This window comes from Sciurus carolinensis, chromosome X (assembly GCF_902686445.1).
Source record: "Sciurus carolinensis chromosome X, mSciCar1.2, whole genome shotgun sequence".
Lineage (NCBI taxonomy): Eukaryota > Metazoa > Chordata > Mammalia > Rodentia > Sciuridae > Sciurus > Sciurus carolinensis.
Window position 1 is genome coordinate 10,763,522 of NC_062232.1, and position 15,727 is coordinate 10,779,248.

The 15,727-nt window shown below is 34.6% G+C and overlaps 1 protein-coding gene across 1 annotated transcript in view; it reads left to right on the forward strand.

The window, feature by feature from the left end:
• Mospd2 (motile sperm domain containing 2) overlaps positions 1–15,727 on the forward strand; it is a 45,852-nt gene that overhangs the window by 19,218 nt on the left and 10,907 nt on the right. Inside the window, exons 4-9 of the mRNA XM_047536953.1 lie at positions 1,258–1,344; positions 3,037–3,191; positions 6,448–6,508; positions 8,916–8,954; positions 11,760–11,884; positions 15,516–15,692. Of these exons, the coding sequence (XP_047392909.1) occupies positions 1,258–1,344; positions 3,037–3,191; positions 6,448–6,508; positions 8,916–8,954; positions 11,760–11,884; positions 15,516–15,692 (644 nt within the window). The remainder of the gene's footprint in view (positions 1–1,257; positions 1,345–3,036; positions 3,192–6,447; positions 6,509–8,915; positions 8,955–11,759; positions 11,885–15,515; positions 15,693–15,727) is intronic.

Below are 15,727 nucleotides of genomic sequence, written 5' to 3' on the forward strand. Positions count from 1 at the left end.
CTGGTATCTGTCTCCTAAAAATTTAGGATGAAAAAACTGACATAACTACTGATTTCAATTAGGTATAAAGAAGGATTTCCTGTCCTTGAAGATTATAAACTCTGGAGTGAATAGGTCTCAAAATTTAGTGCAAGATAGTCAACAAGTAATTAGAGCAGATACTCTCCCCAGTCTTCATACTTGTAGAAGGAATCCATGAGAAAGGGAATATTAAAGAAATAAAGTGATTGCACTAATAAAAAGAAAGAATGTGATTGGATGTTTTAAAACCATGTGAACTTTTCGGCAATAGTTTAGCACTTATTACTGAAAGAAAAAATGAATCTGGTAATTTAAATCATTTAAGTACAGAATAAACTTTTGAACTCAACCATACTTGTGTTCTTACATAGATTGCTAGTTTCTGGTGGCAAACAGAGATAGGAAAAGCAGTGGGAGGTGTGGGAAAAGAGAAACCTTCGAACATTCTTGGGGAACTGCTGATAAATGAAACAGAAGCTTCTACCTTGTCATGTTGGTCCTCAGCCTTCCCAGAGACTAGACACTTTGTTTGTTCTTCCTGTCAAAGGATCTTGCATTATTCTTGCATTTCTACTGCCCTAGGGTTATAAACTGTATTAGAGTCTACTGGATGTCAAACATTTTGTAGAAAAATACCATTTTACTAGAAAAATCAAAGTCAGTTTTTCTCCACTAATTTTGAGGTTATGTGAATATATACAAACAGGTGTTCCTTCTTTCTTTTTGTCTTTTCTTTCTTTTTTCTTTTTTTTTTTCTCTATGCTACAGATTGAACCCCGGGCTTTATATACTAAGCACATACCCCACCATTGAACCCTGACCATGGGCCCCTATTGTGTTCTCTTAAGATTGTCTATAGTGATAATATTTGTTAGCAAGTCAAATCATTATGTGAGCCACAACCAGAATTTGAAAGTATATCCAAATAAATAATGACTGACTTGTCAAAGAAAATAGAATATTTCCATTTCTGTCACCTGTGTATATTTGTTTGCAGTGCTAGGGATCAAACACGGGTCTTATACATGCCAGGCAAGGGCCCTACCATTTGAGATACACCCCCGCAGCCCTCCATATGTCTTTATGTCATTCGTTTCCTTAATAGGAAATATCCTTTTGTATCGCTAGTTGTATCTTTTTTTCTATCAGAGCTACTACATAACATTACCTTACATTGTCAGTTTTATCTTTTGGTTCCTAAATTATAGTTACTGATCAAAGTTTATCACTTTTTAGACCTTAATGAATCCTCCATTCCCAGATGGTTGTTAGAAATTGGTGGTATTTATCTGCATGGTTATGACAAAGAAGGCAACAAGTTGTGTAAGTATATTTAATTTATGCACCAACATTTATCTATCTCAATTGAATTAATCTGCCACACTTTCTCCATCTGTAGTACACTGCTTGTCTCCTGCAATTGGGGATGGTCAGGACCATCTTTACTGCATATCAGATACTTAGTAGTTGTGCATACTGTTTGCATTATAAGAAAGTAGGCAGTAAAAGCAAATGCTGCATCCTATAACCCAATCAAAATAATTTGATTCAGGGTCACTATCTTCTATTTCGACTTTGTTGTTAATGTTTGTGGGGGGTATACAAGAAGTCAGTTTTGTTGTTGATGTTGTTATTAACATTTGACCCAGTATTTTTATGGAGAATCTTTTTTATAGTTGCTAAGAGTTGCTAAATGGATTTTTGTGTGTGTGTCTCTCAGTCATCTCCCCTTAGCTTTTTCCGAAATGTGTATAATAACAAGAAGAACAGAAACAGTCATCTCTTTGTTCAGATGAATCCATTGTCCTCTCCCACTTGCACCAGATCTAGCTTCATTTTGTGCAATGAGTGCAAACTGGTGTGTTTGATCCCTGCACTGAATAGATGTACTTTGCTTATGTTGCTCACTTTCTCTTTAGCTTGTGTTCTGTACTGTATTTTAACAATATCTTATCTTTCCCTTATCACTAATTTCTCCTTTCAATCTTTAATTCTCTCAGGTCTTCTGCTGCTTGCCCCTTAAATGTTTCCCAGGCTTAGTGTTTTCTTGGCTTCTTTTAGTTTCCAGCTAATACCATCTCCTTGGGTCATCTGAAGCATAATGGCAGCTTCAGCTACCTTCCCACACATGGTGGGGATCCCACATAGTCCCCACACCACGGGCACATATGCAACTACCCACAAACTGGCCTCACTTGACTGTGAGCTGCCTTTAACCATGACACACAACAGAACATCTGCATCCTACCACTTGCCCTCTTTCTATATTGCCCAACTTGTTCTCACTCATTTTCTTATCCTCTAATATAGCTTTAATTTGGTCCCTTTTCCATCCTCACAGCCACTTCCTCAGTTCAGTCCCTGCCTACCACCCACTTGTTCTTAGTCCCTTCCCAAGTCATAGACTATTAGGTTTCCTGCCTTGCCTCTTCCACTCTATCCTCTGTGCCACTGCCCAAACTGTGTTTTGAAATAGGAAAACTAAAATGTCCTGGTGTTCCAGAGACCCTCAAGCCCCTGTCTATTTCACATCTCCTTTCACTACTTGTCACATTTTTTCATAGCTGCCACCACCTGAAGCATTTGTCATACTCCACTCATGTGCCCAGCACCTGCTCAGGCCGCCATCGCACCTGTCAGTATCTTTCCTCTGGATGGAACACTTTTTTCTAGTGCTTGGCAGAACCATTGACTTTCTTTTTGAGAATACTGAAGAGCACTTTCAGGTTATTACCAAATAGTGTTTGTTCACGGGCATTTTCTCTTTCCCCATAAAAGTGAAGGTTGTTTATTTCCTAAGGGAAAGAAAAATAGTTTACCTCTCTGCTTCTCTTTAATTTAAAGGTCCCAAGGGCAACTATTTTTCATTTAAAAGAAAGAAGAACTGCTTTTAAAATGTAAAACAAAATGAGTTATAAATGAAGAAGCATGTCAAGGGAAAGGCTGTATATGTATGTAATAATATTAAAATGCCATAAATCTTGTTCTTATCTTTATCTTTTGTTTTGATTAAAGTCTGGATCAGAGTGAAGTATCATATAAAAGACCAGAAAACTATATTGGACAAAAAGAAGCTCATAGCATTCTGGTTGGAACGTTATGCTAAGAGAGAAAATGGAAAACCTATAACAGTGATGTTTGACCTGTCAGAAACTGGACTAAATAGCATAGTAAGCATTTTACATTAATTCTAAACCATTGTTTATCCTGGCTTCCTCCCTCTCTCCTGTCCTCCCTGCCAACCAAATTTTGTTGTAAAATAGAGCTAGCTTAAGTTTGCAGTTTTTTTCTTTGAATGAAGTCAGACATGGAATTGGGTTTGCAGAGAATTAAATTTGCTTCAGTACTTGGCATTGACACTAGAATTCCTAGAAATGTTCCATGTCTGATAAACAGGATGAAGAGATGGGACATCAAGACTGGCAGAGCATGAGTCAATGTAATAACAACTTTTCCACTATGGCTCATATCCTACTGCACCCACTCCTGTGCCCTGCACAGAGGAAACACATGCAATAAATATCAAATAAATTCATATATGATCTCTATGACATTATACCTTGTTTTGCAGTTGCAAAATACTCACAAGTTTTACACAAACTGTGATTTTGTTGGGTACTTTTGTTTGCTTATTTGGATTTTTTTTCTATTTGTCTGTTTGATTTGCTAAATTTTAACCCCAGGTGACTTTTGCCAAGCTTAAAAACATAAGTCAAACAGTAACTGGGTGTGGGTTGCATGCCTGTAGTCCCAGCTACTCAGAAGTCCGAAGCAGGAGCATCACCTGTTCCCAAGAGACTGAGGCCAGCTTGGGCAACTTAGCAAGACCCCATCTCAGAAAAAACATTAAAGTATTCTGTCTTTAATTTGGACGCTTGTCTCTTTAGTGCTAAATATAAAACCTTTAGCAGCAGTTGAGATTAGTTGGTACATTTATTTTAACTGTTGTCTTGTATATTTAAACTGTGGCAGATTCTGATAGCAGTGAAGTGGCATTTGCAGACCCACTCACAGCAGTGTTGAAATCTTTTTGGAAATCCATTTGGCAAAGTATGTTAAGAACCTTAAAGTGTCCATATTCATACTGTTTTCTCGTAACTAACTTCTAGAATTCTATTCTAAAGAAATAATCCTGAGTTAAAAAATAAAAAGCATTGTGCATGAAAATGTTTCTCAGGATGTCATTTAAAATAGCAAAAACCTAGAAAACATACAAATGTCTAACTTGGTGAAATGGTAAATTATGGTATATCTAATTGGTGGAGTATATGTAGCTATATAAAATGGTGTTTATAAAGAATTTATAGTAATATTGAAGAATACTTCTTTAATGAAAAAGACTGTTTTACCATAATATGGTGATATGTAGCTCAAAAAAAAGAAACCTTCAACTTAAACAAAAAACAGGCTAGAGAAAACTATTAACAAGAAGTTTTTGGTGTGATTGGACCACAGATTATTTTTTTCATGTTTCTATTACTCTTTATTGTTTAAGAATCCAATGCCCTGGATTTTTTTCAACCTAGTTTCCATGTGAATAGGTTTATAATTACAGAGGAAATCATTTTATATTCAAAATCAAAATCAAATTACCTAAATAAATAAATATTCCATAGAGGTAAATCACGATTCTTTTATCCTTTGGGTATGATAATTTCCTATCTATTAATTCAGAATCATGCAAAATAAATGTTAATATTTTCTGTTACCAAATATAGGGGCAGGGAATTGACTTGAGCTGTTTTTTAAGCAACTTATGTGATACCTCATCATCTTTAATTTGTAAATAAAGTCTATTTGCATGACTAAATATTTCAGTCATTATTGTTTTAAACTACTTGAATCTTATTGGGTAACTTATTTCTATATATGAGCCTCTCATGATTCACATAGGGTTTAAATCATCTTATAAAGATGTATACAGAATTACAGGGAAAAACTTAGGAAATCATTTGTTAGAGTTGGGCCACCAGTTTGACTCTAAGCTTTCAGCTGCCTGCCCTTAAATGAAATCTTTTTAAATCATGCAGTGGCCATACTTGAAAACCTCTAGTTTAGAACTAGTTATTCATTCCTGATAGTTGAATTAGAGAGAAAAATCTTTCATGGGTCCTCAAAGGAAAGACATTTTCTAAGATAATGTATAACATCCTCAAAAACAGAGTCATCCTTACAGAATGCAGAACAATAGGTTTCATAGAACTATTTTATGTAGTACCCACTGATAGACATACAGCAGTGGCATCTTATCAAATCCATCTGAATTAGCAGTAACTCAAGATTTGATGAGCAAGCACAGTCAATTAAATAAATGGTGGAAATGAGAATATTAGACAAAGACTAGGCAAAGTTCCTAGAGGGTTTATGGATTATAAACTAGGTAACAAAATGTTGATATAACTAGTTCTTTTCAGCTATTTTCTTTGCCTCTTATTTAACCTCAAATTACACTGAAACTTTACACAGTAGGTGTAATGACTATTTATAAAAGTATTATTATATGCTAGAATTTATCCCATAACTACTTCAGATAGTTAAGGACGCTTACTTTCAGTTTACTGCAATTAAGATGCTGCAACTCAGATGCTAGGGATGACTTCATAGACTCTCATCTCTAGAACAATCTGCCTTTTGGTAATTGTGATGGACTGTAGTTTGCCTGCTTATATCTTTCATCCAGCAGACTTTATAAGGTGGTAGATCAGGATTACTGAAACAGCCTGTGCCCATGAAAGAACATGGAATGAAATGCAAATAGCATCCCCAATGACCTAATTTCCTATTGCTGTGCTCAAAGCACTAGAACTAACCAGACAGCTAAGTTTACAAAGTCTCCCAGAAATTGAAGTCAATGAACAACACTTGAATATAAACTAAAACAATAAATTGAGGTCCCTAAATAAAAGGAAAGAAGCCAGAAGTAGATACTTTGATACTTTGGTCAGTGTGATCAGATTAATTGTTAAAGCTATCATGTGGTATAAAAAGTAGGTTTAGAAGGCAAATACTATAACAGAATTTATATCTATATGTATTATTAGTCCACGTAGTTATAAACTGTGTGTATTCTTGTATTCTTGTTTTAATAATTATTGAATTATTCAGTAGATTTAGAGTTCTCTGTGGGGATTGCTTTTAGATCTATTTTATGCCCCATTGCCATAGCAGCCTGAAATATATAACTAGTTTGAGCAATAATTTTAAAACATCACTCAAGCATCTGATTTCTTCAACTCAATTTTAGGACTGATAATTATAGTTTAATAACCTAAAAACTTAATGCTTGGGAATATAAATATTTATATGAGCTCATTTTTAAGAATTTAATAGTTGTCTCATTTGTATTTAACAACTTATGACCTTTAGAAATGTGCAATTTAAAGTTCTCTAATGTGGACAGTCTTAAAGATTTAATCTTTATTTTAGGACATGGACTTTGTACGCTTTATCATCAACTGCTTTAAGGTTTATTACCCTAAATACCTCTGTAAGTAACTTACTCCTTTATAAAAATGTAATATTGAAACTATAGACAATGTCTGAGAATTGTAGAGCCTTGTATTATTATAGACTTTCATATCTAAAACATTGTTTTCTGATGAAGAGATTTAAGTGTGTACATAGGTGGACATGTAAGCACATTTTATGGTAGGTAAAGAGGAAATTTTTTCATAAGTAGTCATTGTCCTTTACAGTTAGTTTTAAAAGTTTAAGTTCTAAAATACATCCCATAACACACACATACACACACACACACACACACACACACACAGGTACATACAAATAGACATTTACTTAAAAGATTGGCCTAGTTTTACTATTCTTTCAACTTAGAAATTCATTTAAAATTGTATTTATTATATGGAATGTTTATGCATGCAAGAACAGATAGCAATATGGATAAAGTACACTGTATGATAAGCAACATTATTGCATAAAGTGCATTGTGTTATTGATTGCTTTCTAAAAATTGTCATTAAGAAAATACTTTACAAGAAAGCACTGTATTTGAATCTTGCGTTTGGAGTTTTATTTCTTTTAGTTTTAACTTTCCGGTAATTACCCAAATGAAAAATTTGTAAATCTGAAATGCTTATTTTTTCATTTGTTGGATTTATATGATGAGTTCCCCCTAGAAAAACAAGCTTCCAACCCACATAAACAAATATATTTAATCCCAATGGGTTAAAAGTGAAAAGATAGAAGGGAGGCAATAGAGATATAAAAAATGAAAATTCATGGACCCTTCTGGGTATTCTCCTGGCAGATACCTAGATTAGGGTCATTTGGAACTCATCATTCAGGTGACACTAAAATATAAAAATTCCTAAAGCATCTTACTTTGGCTTATTTTCACATTATTATTGTTAATTTGAAATTAGGAATAGGCAGAAAGCATAATGGATATTAAGAGTAGTGCCACCTCTAGCCCTGTACTCTCATCTCTTCAGAGACAGTATTTGTGAATGTTCTTAGCTATAGAGAATGACGAGTAGTGTGCGATTTTGGGAACCTGTAGCATCTACTGTTCCTTAGGAATTCTTCTGTATCTGCAATGTACCCTTATTCTTTAAGGCTTTTTGAGCAGTGCCAGTCTATAGTTTGTAGGGTATCACTACTCTGTATTATTAGTTTGATTCTCTTATGGACAAAATTAAAGCAAAATTTCCAGTTGTTTATTGAAATATCTGAAGGAGTTTGTAAAAAGCCACTTAGAAATAACATAAATATTCTTATTACTTTATAAAATACATCCAAGATTTTTTAAAAGAATTATTAATAAATTCATACATTTTTTAAAAAATATTTTTAGTTGTAGATGGACACAATACCTTTATTTTATTTATTTATTTTTATGTGGTGCTGAGGATGGAACCCAGTGCCTCACACATACTAGGCAAGCACTCTACCACTGAGCCACAACCCCAACCCCAAATTCATAGATCTTTATAAGCATGAATTAGAATGCTGTTCATTTCAGTTAACTACAGATAATGTATATATTATACCAACATACTGTAATTTTGCAGACATTGAATTTTGTGGAATCGTAAATTGATTCAAAATCCATCATGAAATATAACCAGCATATCTCAAGTATATACCAAATGAAGACTGGACTGTTAAGACCAGGGTATCTCTTTGTACCTTGTTCTTTACATGTACTTCACTTGTCCTACATTATTATATCCACTCTGTAAGGTTCTCTGCTTGGAGAAGAATGAAATTACATATTGATTCATCTGGAATAGAAAAATGAACTGAATATCAAAACTCCCCTTTGTGATTTCTGGTTCTTTCTCACAGTTGTTAATAGGGCTGTTTAATATCTTCTGTTCAGTGTGTAAACTATACTTCTCTATACTTTGGAATTATTGGCTTCCTAGAACTCATAATATTAAAAAAGTAGAAATAATTTTTGTTACTTAAAACATAGTGATTTATTAAAAGGGATGGAGAGAACTGTGAGACTGTTTTAATAGTGTAATATGTAGAAAATTATAATTAAATATAGTATAATGGAAGTGTTTTTAAACTTCAGTGACCTTCAGCACTATTATGAAATGCCAGTTCCAAAGAGTCCACTTACCCTCTTAACTTACTTTCTTTTGTACCTTTCTTCAAGCAATAAATGAACAAAGAAACAGGCTGTTCTCAAAACAGCAGTGACAGTGCATTATTGATTTCCCACTAGTCATCCTCCTGGGCAAGCCACTCATCATTGTGAGATGTTGGTTCAGTCCCAGCACCACTCACACTTCACTGAATTGTACTTGGTCAGCCAGCTCAGTTTTTACTTACATTTAAGTGATCAGATTTTTCTAGGCTGGGTATGAGTGATAGTACTATAGAGGTATTAAGTCACATTCAATGAGATTTTTTTCATCTTTCAGCAAAAATAGTGATCTTTGATATGCCCTGGATAATGAATGGTGAGTAAATTATTTATGCTTTCCTAAAACAAAATATCCAATTTTCTTTTTTCTTACTTTGCCAACCTAGCCATACTTCTACAGCTATTTAATAACAAACTGTATTGTACTTGGTGTACACTCTTAAGAGACTGGAGCTAGAGTACTCAATGGCTGGTCTTAAGCAAATGGAGTTGACATTCTCTGCCCAGACTCTGGGGTACTCACTGGTCTTTTTTAAAATCAACCTCAAGATATGCAGCCATTCAAGTGACAGTGTAACCAGAAGGCTCTATTTGTCATGTACAAATAGGGAACATCACAGAATACAGGCCTTGGCTATATTTTCTCTTCAACTTCAAGTTGATGGAAGAAGATGGGATGAATCTGAAATTCACCCTAAATCGCGGTAGCCACATGACCCTTTTGACAGTTGTAATATATTTCTTGGCAGTATTTTTTGAAAAATCCATTGAAAAACAATTTACCAACTTTAAAGTGATTGCAAATTTTATTTTCTCTGAATGTGAACTTTCATTGATGTTTACAAAATCAGTTACATAGAAAGCAATAGAGAAAATCAACAAAACTAAAACTTGGTTCTTTGAAAAGTTCAACATAGTTGATAAAAACCTTTAGCAAAACTTATAAAGAAAAAAATACTTAAATTATTAAAATTTGGAGTTAAAAAACAGGCATAACTACTGACTTTATCAAAACAAAAAGAATTATAAGTGAATACCATGAACAATCGTATGCCAAGAAATTAGATAACTTCGATGAAATGGCTAAATTCTTACAAAGATGTAAACAACTGAAACTGACTCAAGAAGAATCAGAATAGAATTATAACACAATTGAATTAGTAACCACAAAACTTCCCACAAAGAGAAGCCCAGGATCAGGTGGCTTCCTTGGTAAATTCTAGGAAATATTTAAAGAAGAATCAACACCAATCCTTTGTAAACAGTTCAAAAACATAAAAGAGGAGGGAACACTTCCAAACTCATGTGGCAAGCATCACCGTAATATTGAACCTAACAGGAAAAGAAAACTCCAGACTCTAACCCTTATAAATAGAATCCAGCAAAACATAAAAAGCAGTATACACCATGACCAAGTGTGATTTATCTCAAGAATGCAAAATTGGTTCAACATAGGAAAACCAGTGTAATCCACCACATTAATAGTAGACACAGGAAAATCATTCAACAAAATCTAGTATCCTCTCATGATAAAAGCACTGAAACTGGGAATGGAAAATGTAGAGTTGGAACAACTGAAAGTTAGAGCGATCATAGCAATCTATAGAAGACCCCCCCCCACTTCTGGCATAAACTCAAGTTCAAAGGTTACCAAAACCATCCACAACTTTGATAATTCCCTGGAAGGACTGCTAGAACTCACTGAAAGCTATTATACTCATAGTCACAGTTAATTACAGAGAAGAGAGTCATATTAAAATTGGCCAAGGGAAGTTTCAAATGTGGAGCACATTACTTTGCCAGCATCAATGTGTGGCAGTGAACATGGATTATTGCCAACCATGGAAGCTCACCCAAGCCTTAGTATTCAGAGTTTTTATTGGGGTTCCATTACATAGACATGATTGATAAACTCATGGTTCATCTCTGTCCCCAGTCTCTCCAAGGTCTACTAATATTGTGTGACCAGAGCCCCCACCCTAAACCACATGTTTGTCTTTCTACCATTGCCAGTGCCCACCCTAAATCATATTATTCCAATGTGATCCAAGGCCCCAGGCAAACAAAGACATGAGGATTACCTCCCAGAAACTGAGGGCAAGAGCCCAACCTCCTTGAGCAGAGCCAATTCTTTACTACACAGAATTGAACTCACTTAGCCTGACAAAGGACGTCAATTGAGAACCCACAGCTAACATCATTTAAATTATATCTCAATAAAGCTGTTATCAAAAGTCAAATTTAGCGCTTTAACTCCAGTTGCATAGCTTTAAGCCTGCCAACTCACAAACTTTAAATTGAAATTATTGATAATTTAAATGTTATGCAAAAGAAAAACTTAAATCATAGCCAAGGTAAAAATGTAATTTTCTGAACTGGTATTCAGAGTTTATCATGCTGTTCTTATTTCCAGTTTTTCCATCAACACTTATGCACATTTAATGCAGTATTCCACTTTTAGTATCTTAAAAATGTGCTTAGAATCTTACATTAGAAATGAGACTTAAAAAATTAAGTGTAAGTAAGAAATGGCACGACAGGACAAGATTGTAATTACCAAACAGCTGTGTGTGATAACAGTTTATTCGTGTAGATTCATTAAGTTCCCCCACAGTTATGTAAACTGCAGAGCCTGGGAAAAAGGCAGAGTAGTTTAGAGGTAGGAAGGAAATCTGGGTCCAGTCACACCCATAATGGGGAGGACTACTTCCTTTTCTTTCTGATTTCTCCTTTGAGAAGGTTTTTCAGATTGAGGGTTTATCAGAACCATAGTAAATGACTCTTCATACTATTGCATACTTATTCCCTAAGTCACACGGCAGTTTTATTTACTGTCTACAGATCTTAGCACTTGAGATGTGTTCAGATGTTGGTAAGATTATTAATGAGCATCAGGGTAAATTAATCTTCCTGAATCTCGATAGAACATTTGAAATCCATAAAGGACAGTTACACCATAAATGCCTACAGGAATTGAGACTATTAAGTATCATGCCATGTGAAGATAAATGTTAACAGATCATAGCCCAAACTGGTTTCAAAAGACTGAGGTTAGCATAGACAATGAATTAGTTGATGAGAATGAAAAGTATTTTAATGAAATGACTGTTTTTTTCTTTAGCTGCTTTCAAAATTGTGAAAAGCTGGCTTGGCCCAGAAGCAGTGAGTTTTTTGAAGTTTACAAGTAAAAATGAAGTCCAGGATTATGTCAGTGTAGAATACCTGCCTCCCCACATGGGTGGAACTGTAAGTATAGCCCTTGAAACTTGTTGATGAAATAACACTGAAGAACAGCACAATTACTGTATTCATTCCTCAAGGAAAAAAACAAAAGCAATATTGTGCCATTCAAAGACAGATAACAGAGACTCCAAAATAGAAAGTGATGGTACAGACACTTTTCATTAAGTTTTAAAGTTGTTAATTTTTAAATTTTTGAATGGGTAATTAATTTACATGGTTCTTACCTGCAGAGTATTCAGTATTCAGGAAAGTATTCAGAAACAAATCTTTTAAAATCTGTTCTTCTACTTTGAAATGGTCTCCTCCTACTCTTATACCAACTACCCTGTTCCCTTCTACAGCAGCAATTTTATATTAATTTCCAGGGATGCGTATTGCATATATAAGCAAGTAAGTATATATAATTCTTCCTCCCTCCCTCCCATCCCTTTTAAACATACTGGTAGTGTATGTATCCACTATTGCACAACTTGCTTTTTTTCTTTATAGCATGTCTTAGAGATTATTCCAAACCAGTGTATGACAAACTTTCTTACTCTTGTTTATGGCTTCATAGTACTCCAGTTTCTAAGATGAACCACAAGTTCTTGAATTTCCTTTTGATGTGTCTTTAGTTTTCTTCCAATTTTGTGTTGTTCAATAGACTTTTTAATGTAAAAGATATTATTAAGCATATACAATCAAGTTTCTTTGTTTTGTTTTGTGGTGCTGGGAAGAAAACTGAGGGTTCATGTATGTTAGCCAAGCACTGTACCACCAAGCTACACCCCAGCCCTCAAGATTTTTTGAACCAATTTTTACTACTTACAAATAAGAGATCATGAATAAGTGGGTACATATAAAATTTTTAGTACTACATAACAGTGAAACTTACTGTGATAGTTACATTTGTATGATTTATTTATTTTTTTATTTTTACAAACTGTATTTTGATTCATTGTACACAAATGGGGTACAACTTTTCATTTCTATGGTTGTACACGATGTATATTCATACCATTCATGTAATCATACATGTACATAGGATAATGATGTCTGTCTCAGTCCACCATTTTTCATGCCCCCACCCCCTTCTCCCTCTCATTTCCCTCTATGTAATCTAAAGTTCCTCCATGCTTCTCTCCTTCCACCCCCAACCCCATTATATATCATCAACCACTTATCATGGAAAACATTTGGTCTTTGGTGTTTGGGGATTGGCTTATTTCACTTAGCATGATACTCTCCAATGCCATCCATTTGCCTGCAAATGCCATAATTTTATTCTTTTCTATGGCCGGGTAGTATTCCATTGTGTATATATACCACAGTTTATTTATCGATTCCTCAATTGAAGGGCATCTAGGTTGGTTCCACAATCTGGCTATTGTGAATTGAGCAGCTATGAACATTGATATAGCTGCGTCACTGTAGTATGCTGATTTTAAGTCCTTTGGGTATAGGCCAAGGAGTGGGATAGCTGGGTCAAATGGTGGTTCCATTCCAAGCTTTCTAAGGAATCTCCACACTGCTTCTAGAGTGGCTGCACTAATTTGCAACCCCACCAGCAATGTATGAGTGTACCTTTTTCCCCACATCCTCGCCAACACCTGTTGTTGCTTGTGTTCTTGATAATCGCCATTCTGATTGGGGTGAGATGGAATTTTAGGGTAGTTTTGATTTGCATTTCTCTTATTACTAGAGATGTTGAACATTTTTTCATATATCTGTTGATTGCTTGTACATCTTCTTCTGTGAAGTGTCTGTTCATTTCCTTAGCCCATTTGTTGATTGGATTATTTGTATTCTTGGTGTAGAGTTTTGTGAGTTCTTTATAGATTCTGGAGATTAGTGCTCTATCTGAAGTGTGTATGGTAAAGATTTTCTCCCACTCTGTAGGCTTTCTCTTCATATTGTTGATTGTTTCCTTTACTGAGAAAAAAAAATTTAGTTTGAATCTATCCCAGTTATTGATTCCTGCTTTTACTTCTTGTGCTTTTGGAGTCATATTAAGGAAGTCTGGTCCTAAACCAACATGTTGAAGATTTGGACCTACTTTTTCTTCTACTAGGTGCAGGATCTCTGGTCTAATTCCGAGGTCCTTGATCCATTTTGAGTTGAGTTTTGTGCAGGACAAGAGATAGATGTTTAGTTTCATTTTGCTATATACGGATTTCAAGTTTTTCCAGCACCATTTGTTGAAGAGGCTATCTTTTTTCCATTGTATGTTGTTGACTCCTTTGTCTAGTATGAGAATACTGTATTTATGTTGGTTTGTCTCTGTGTCCTCTGTTCTGTACCATTGGTCTACCTGTCTATTTTGGGGCCAATACCATGCTGTTTTTGTTACTATTGCTCTGTAGTATAGTGGAAGGTCTGGTATTGTGATACCACCTGCTTTGCTATTCCTGCTAACGCTTGCTTTAGCTATTCGGGTCTCTTATTCATCCAAATGAATTTCATGATTGCTTTCTCTATTTCTTTGAGGCACGTCATTGGGATTTTAATTGGAATTGCATTGAATTTGTATAGCACTTTTGATAGTATGGCCATTTTGACAGTATTAATTCTGCCTATCCAAGAACATGGGAGATCTTCCCATTTTCTAGTTACTTTCTAATCTTTTACCATTATTAATATTGCTACAGTCAATATTCTTATAAGTAAATCTTGGTACATGGGTACAGCAAATATTTGTATAAGATAAAGTCCTAAAAGAAATTATCAGGCCAATGGGTATATTTAGCTTTTAATTTTGGTAGCTGTTGCCAAATTCCCCCAAAAACATTGCACCTATTTACCAATAAAGTGTGAGAGTTGTGCCACATGCTTGCCAACACCTCATAGTCTCATTTCTGAAATCTTTGCCAGTCTCTTGTGAACAATATTTTAATGTGATTTTAATTTGCACTTATTTTATTATAAATGCTATTGAGTGCTTTTATGATTTCAAAGGCAGTTTTCCCTCTTTGACCATGAACTCTATACCACTGTTTACCTTTTGGTGAGTCTTTTTCCTGTTGATTTATATATATCAACAAAAAACATTTACCTTTTAAAAAAGCTGTTTTTTTTTTTTTTTGAGGGGTGGTTGATTGGTTGGTTGGTTGGTTGGTTGAGGTTTTGTTTTGGTTTGGTTTTTGTTTTTATTGTGGTGGTATTTTTGTGGTGTTGGGGATTGAATCCAAGGCTTCACACATGCTAAGCAAGTGCTGTCCTGCTGAGCTGCATCTCCAGCCTATTATCAATATTTTTGTGCTTTCTAGGTTTTGTACTATGTAGAAAGGCCTTCCCTACTTAGGTTTTTATTTGTTTCTTTTTTTGTTTTTAATCCTTTTTCTGTTTTGTTCCAGTGCTTTTCTGGTTTAAACAAATACCAAGTACACATACATACATTTAAAGCTTTTATCCATCTTCAATTTTTCTTGGTGCGAAGAGTAAATTTCTAAGTTGATTCTTTTAGATTCATAGATTGTGATTGTCCCATGCTACTTAGTGTGCTTTCCCTATCTATCTGGTTTGAAATACTTCCAGTATTTTAAATTTCACTACCTAATTGAATCTGTTTTCTTGACTGAAGTAATGAATTTTAAATCTACTATAAGAGAATTATTTCTCTGTCCACCTCTTAGCAGACTGATTTCTTTTCTCTTAGGATCCTTTCAAGTATAGCTATCCACCACTGGTAGATGATGATTTCCAGACACCATTGTGTGAGAATGGGCCCATTGCCAGTGAGGATGAAACTTCAAGTAAAGAAGATATAGAAATTGATGGTAAAGAAACCTTGGAAACAATTTCTAATGAAGAGCAAACTACTCTTCTAAAAAAGGTAATTTTATGAATAAAAGAAATGAAATCAAATGC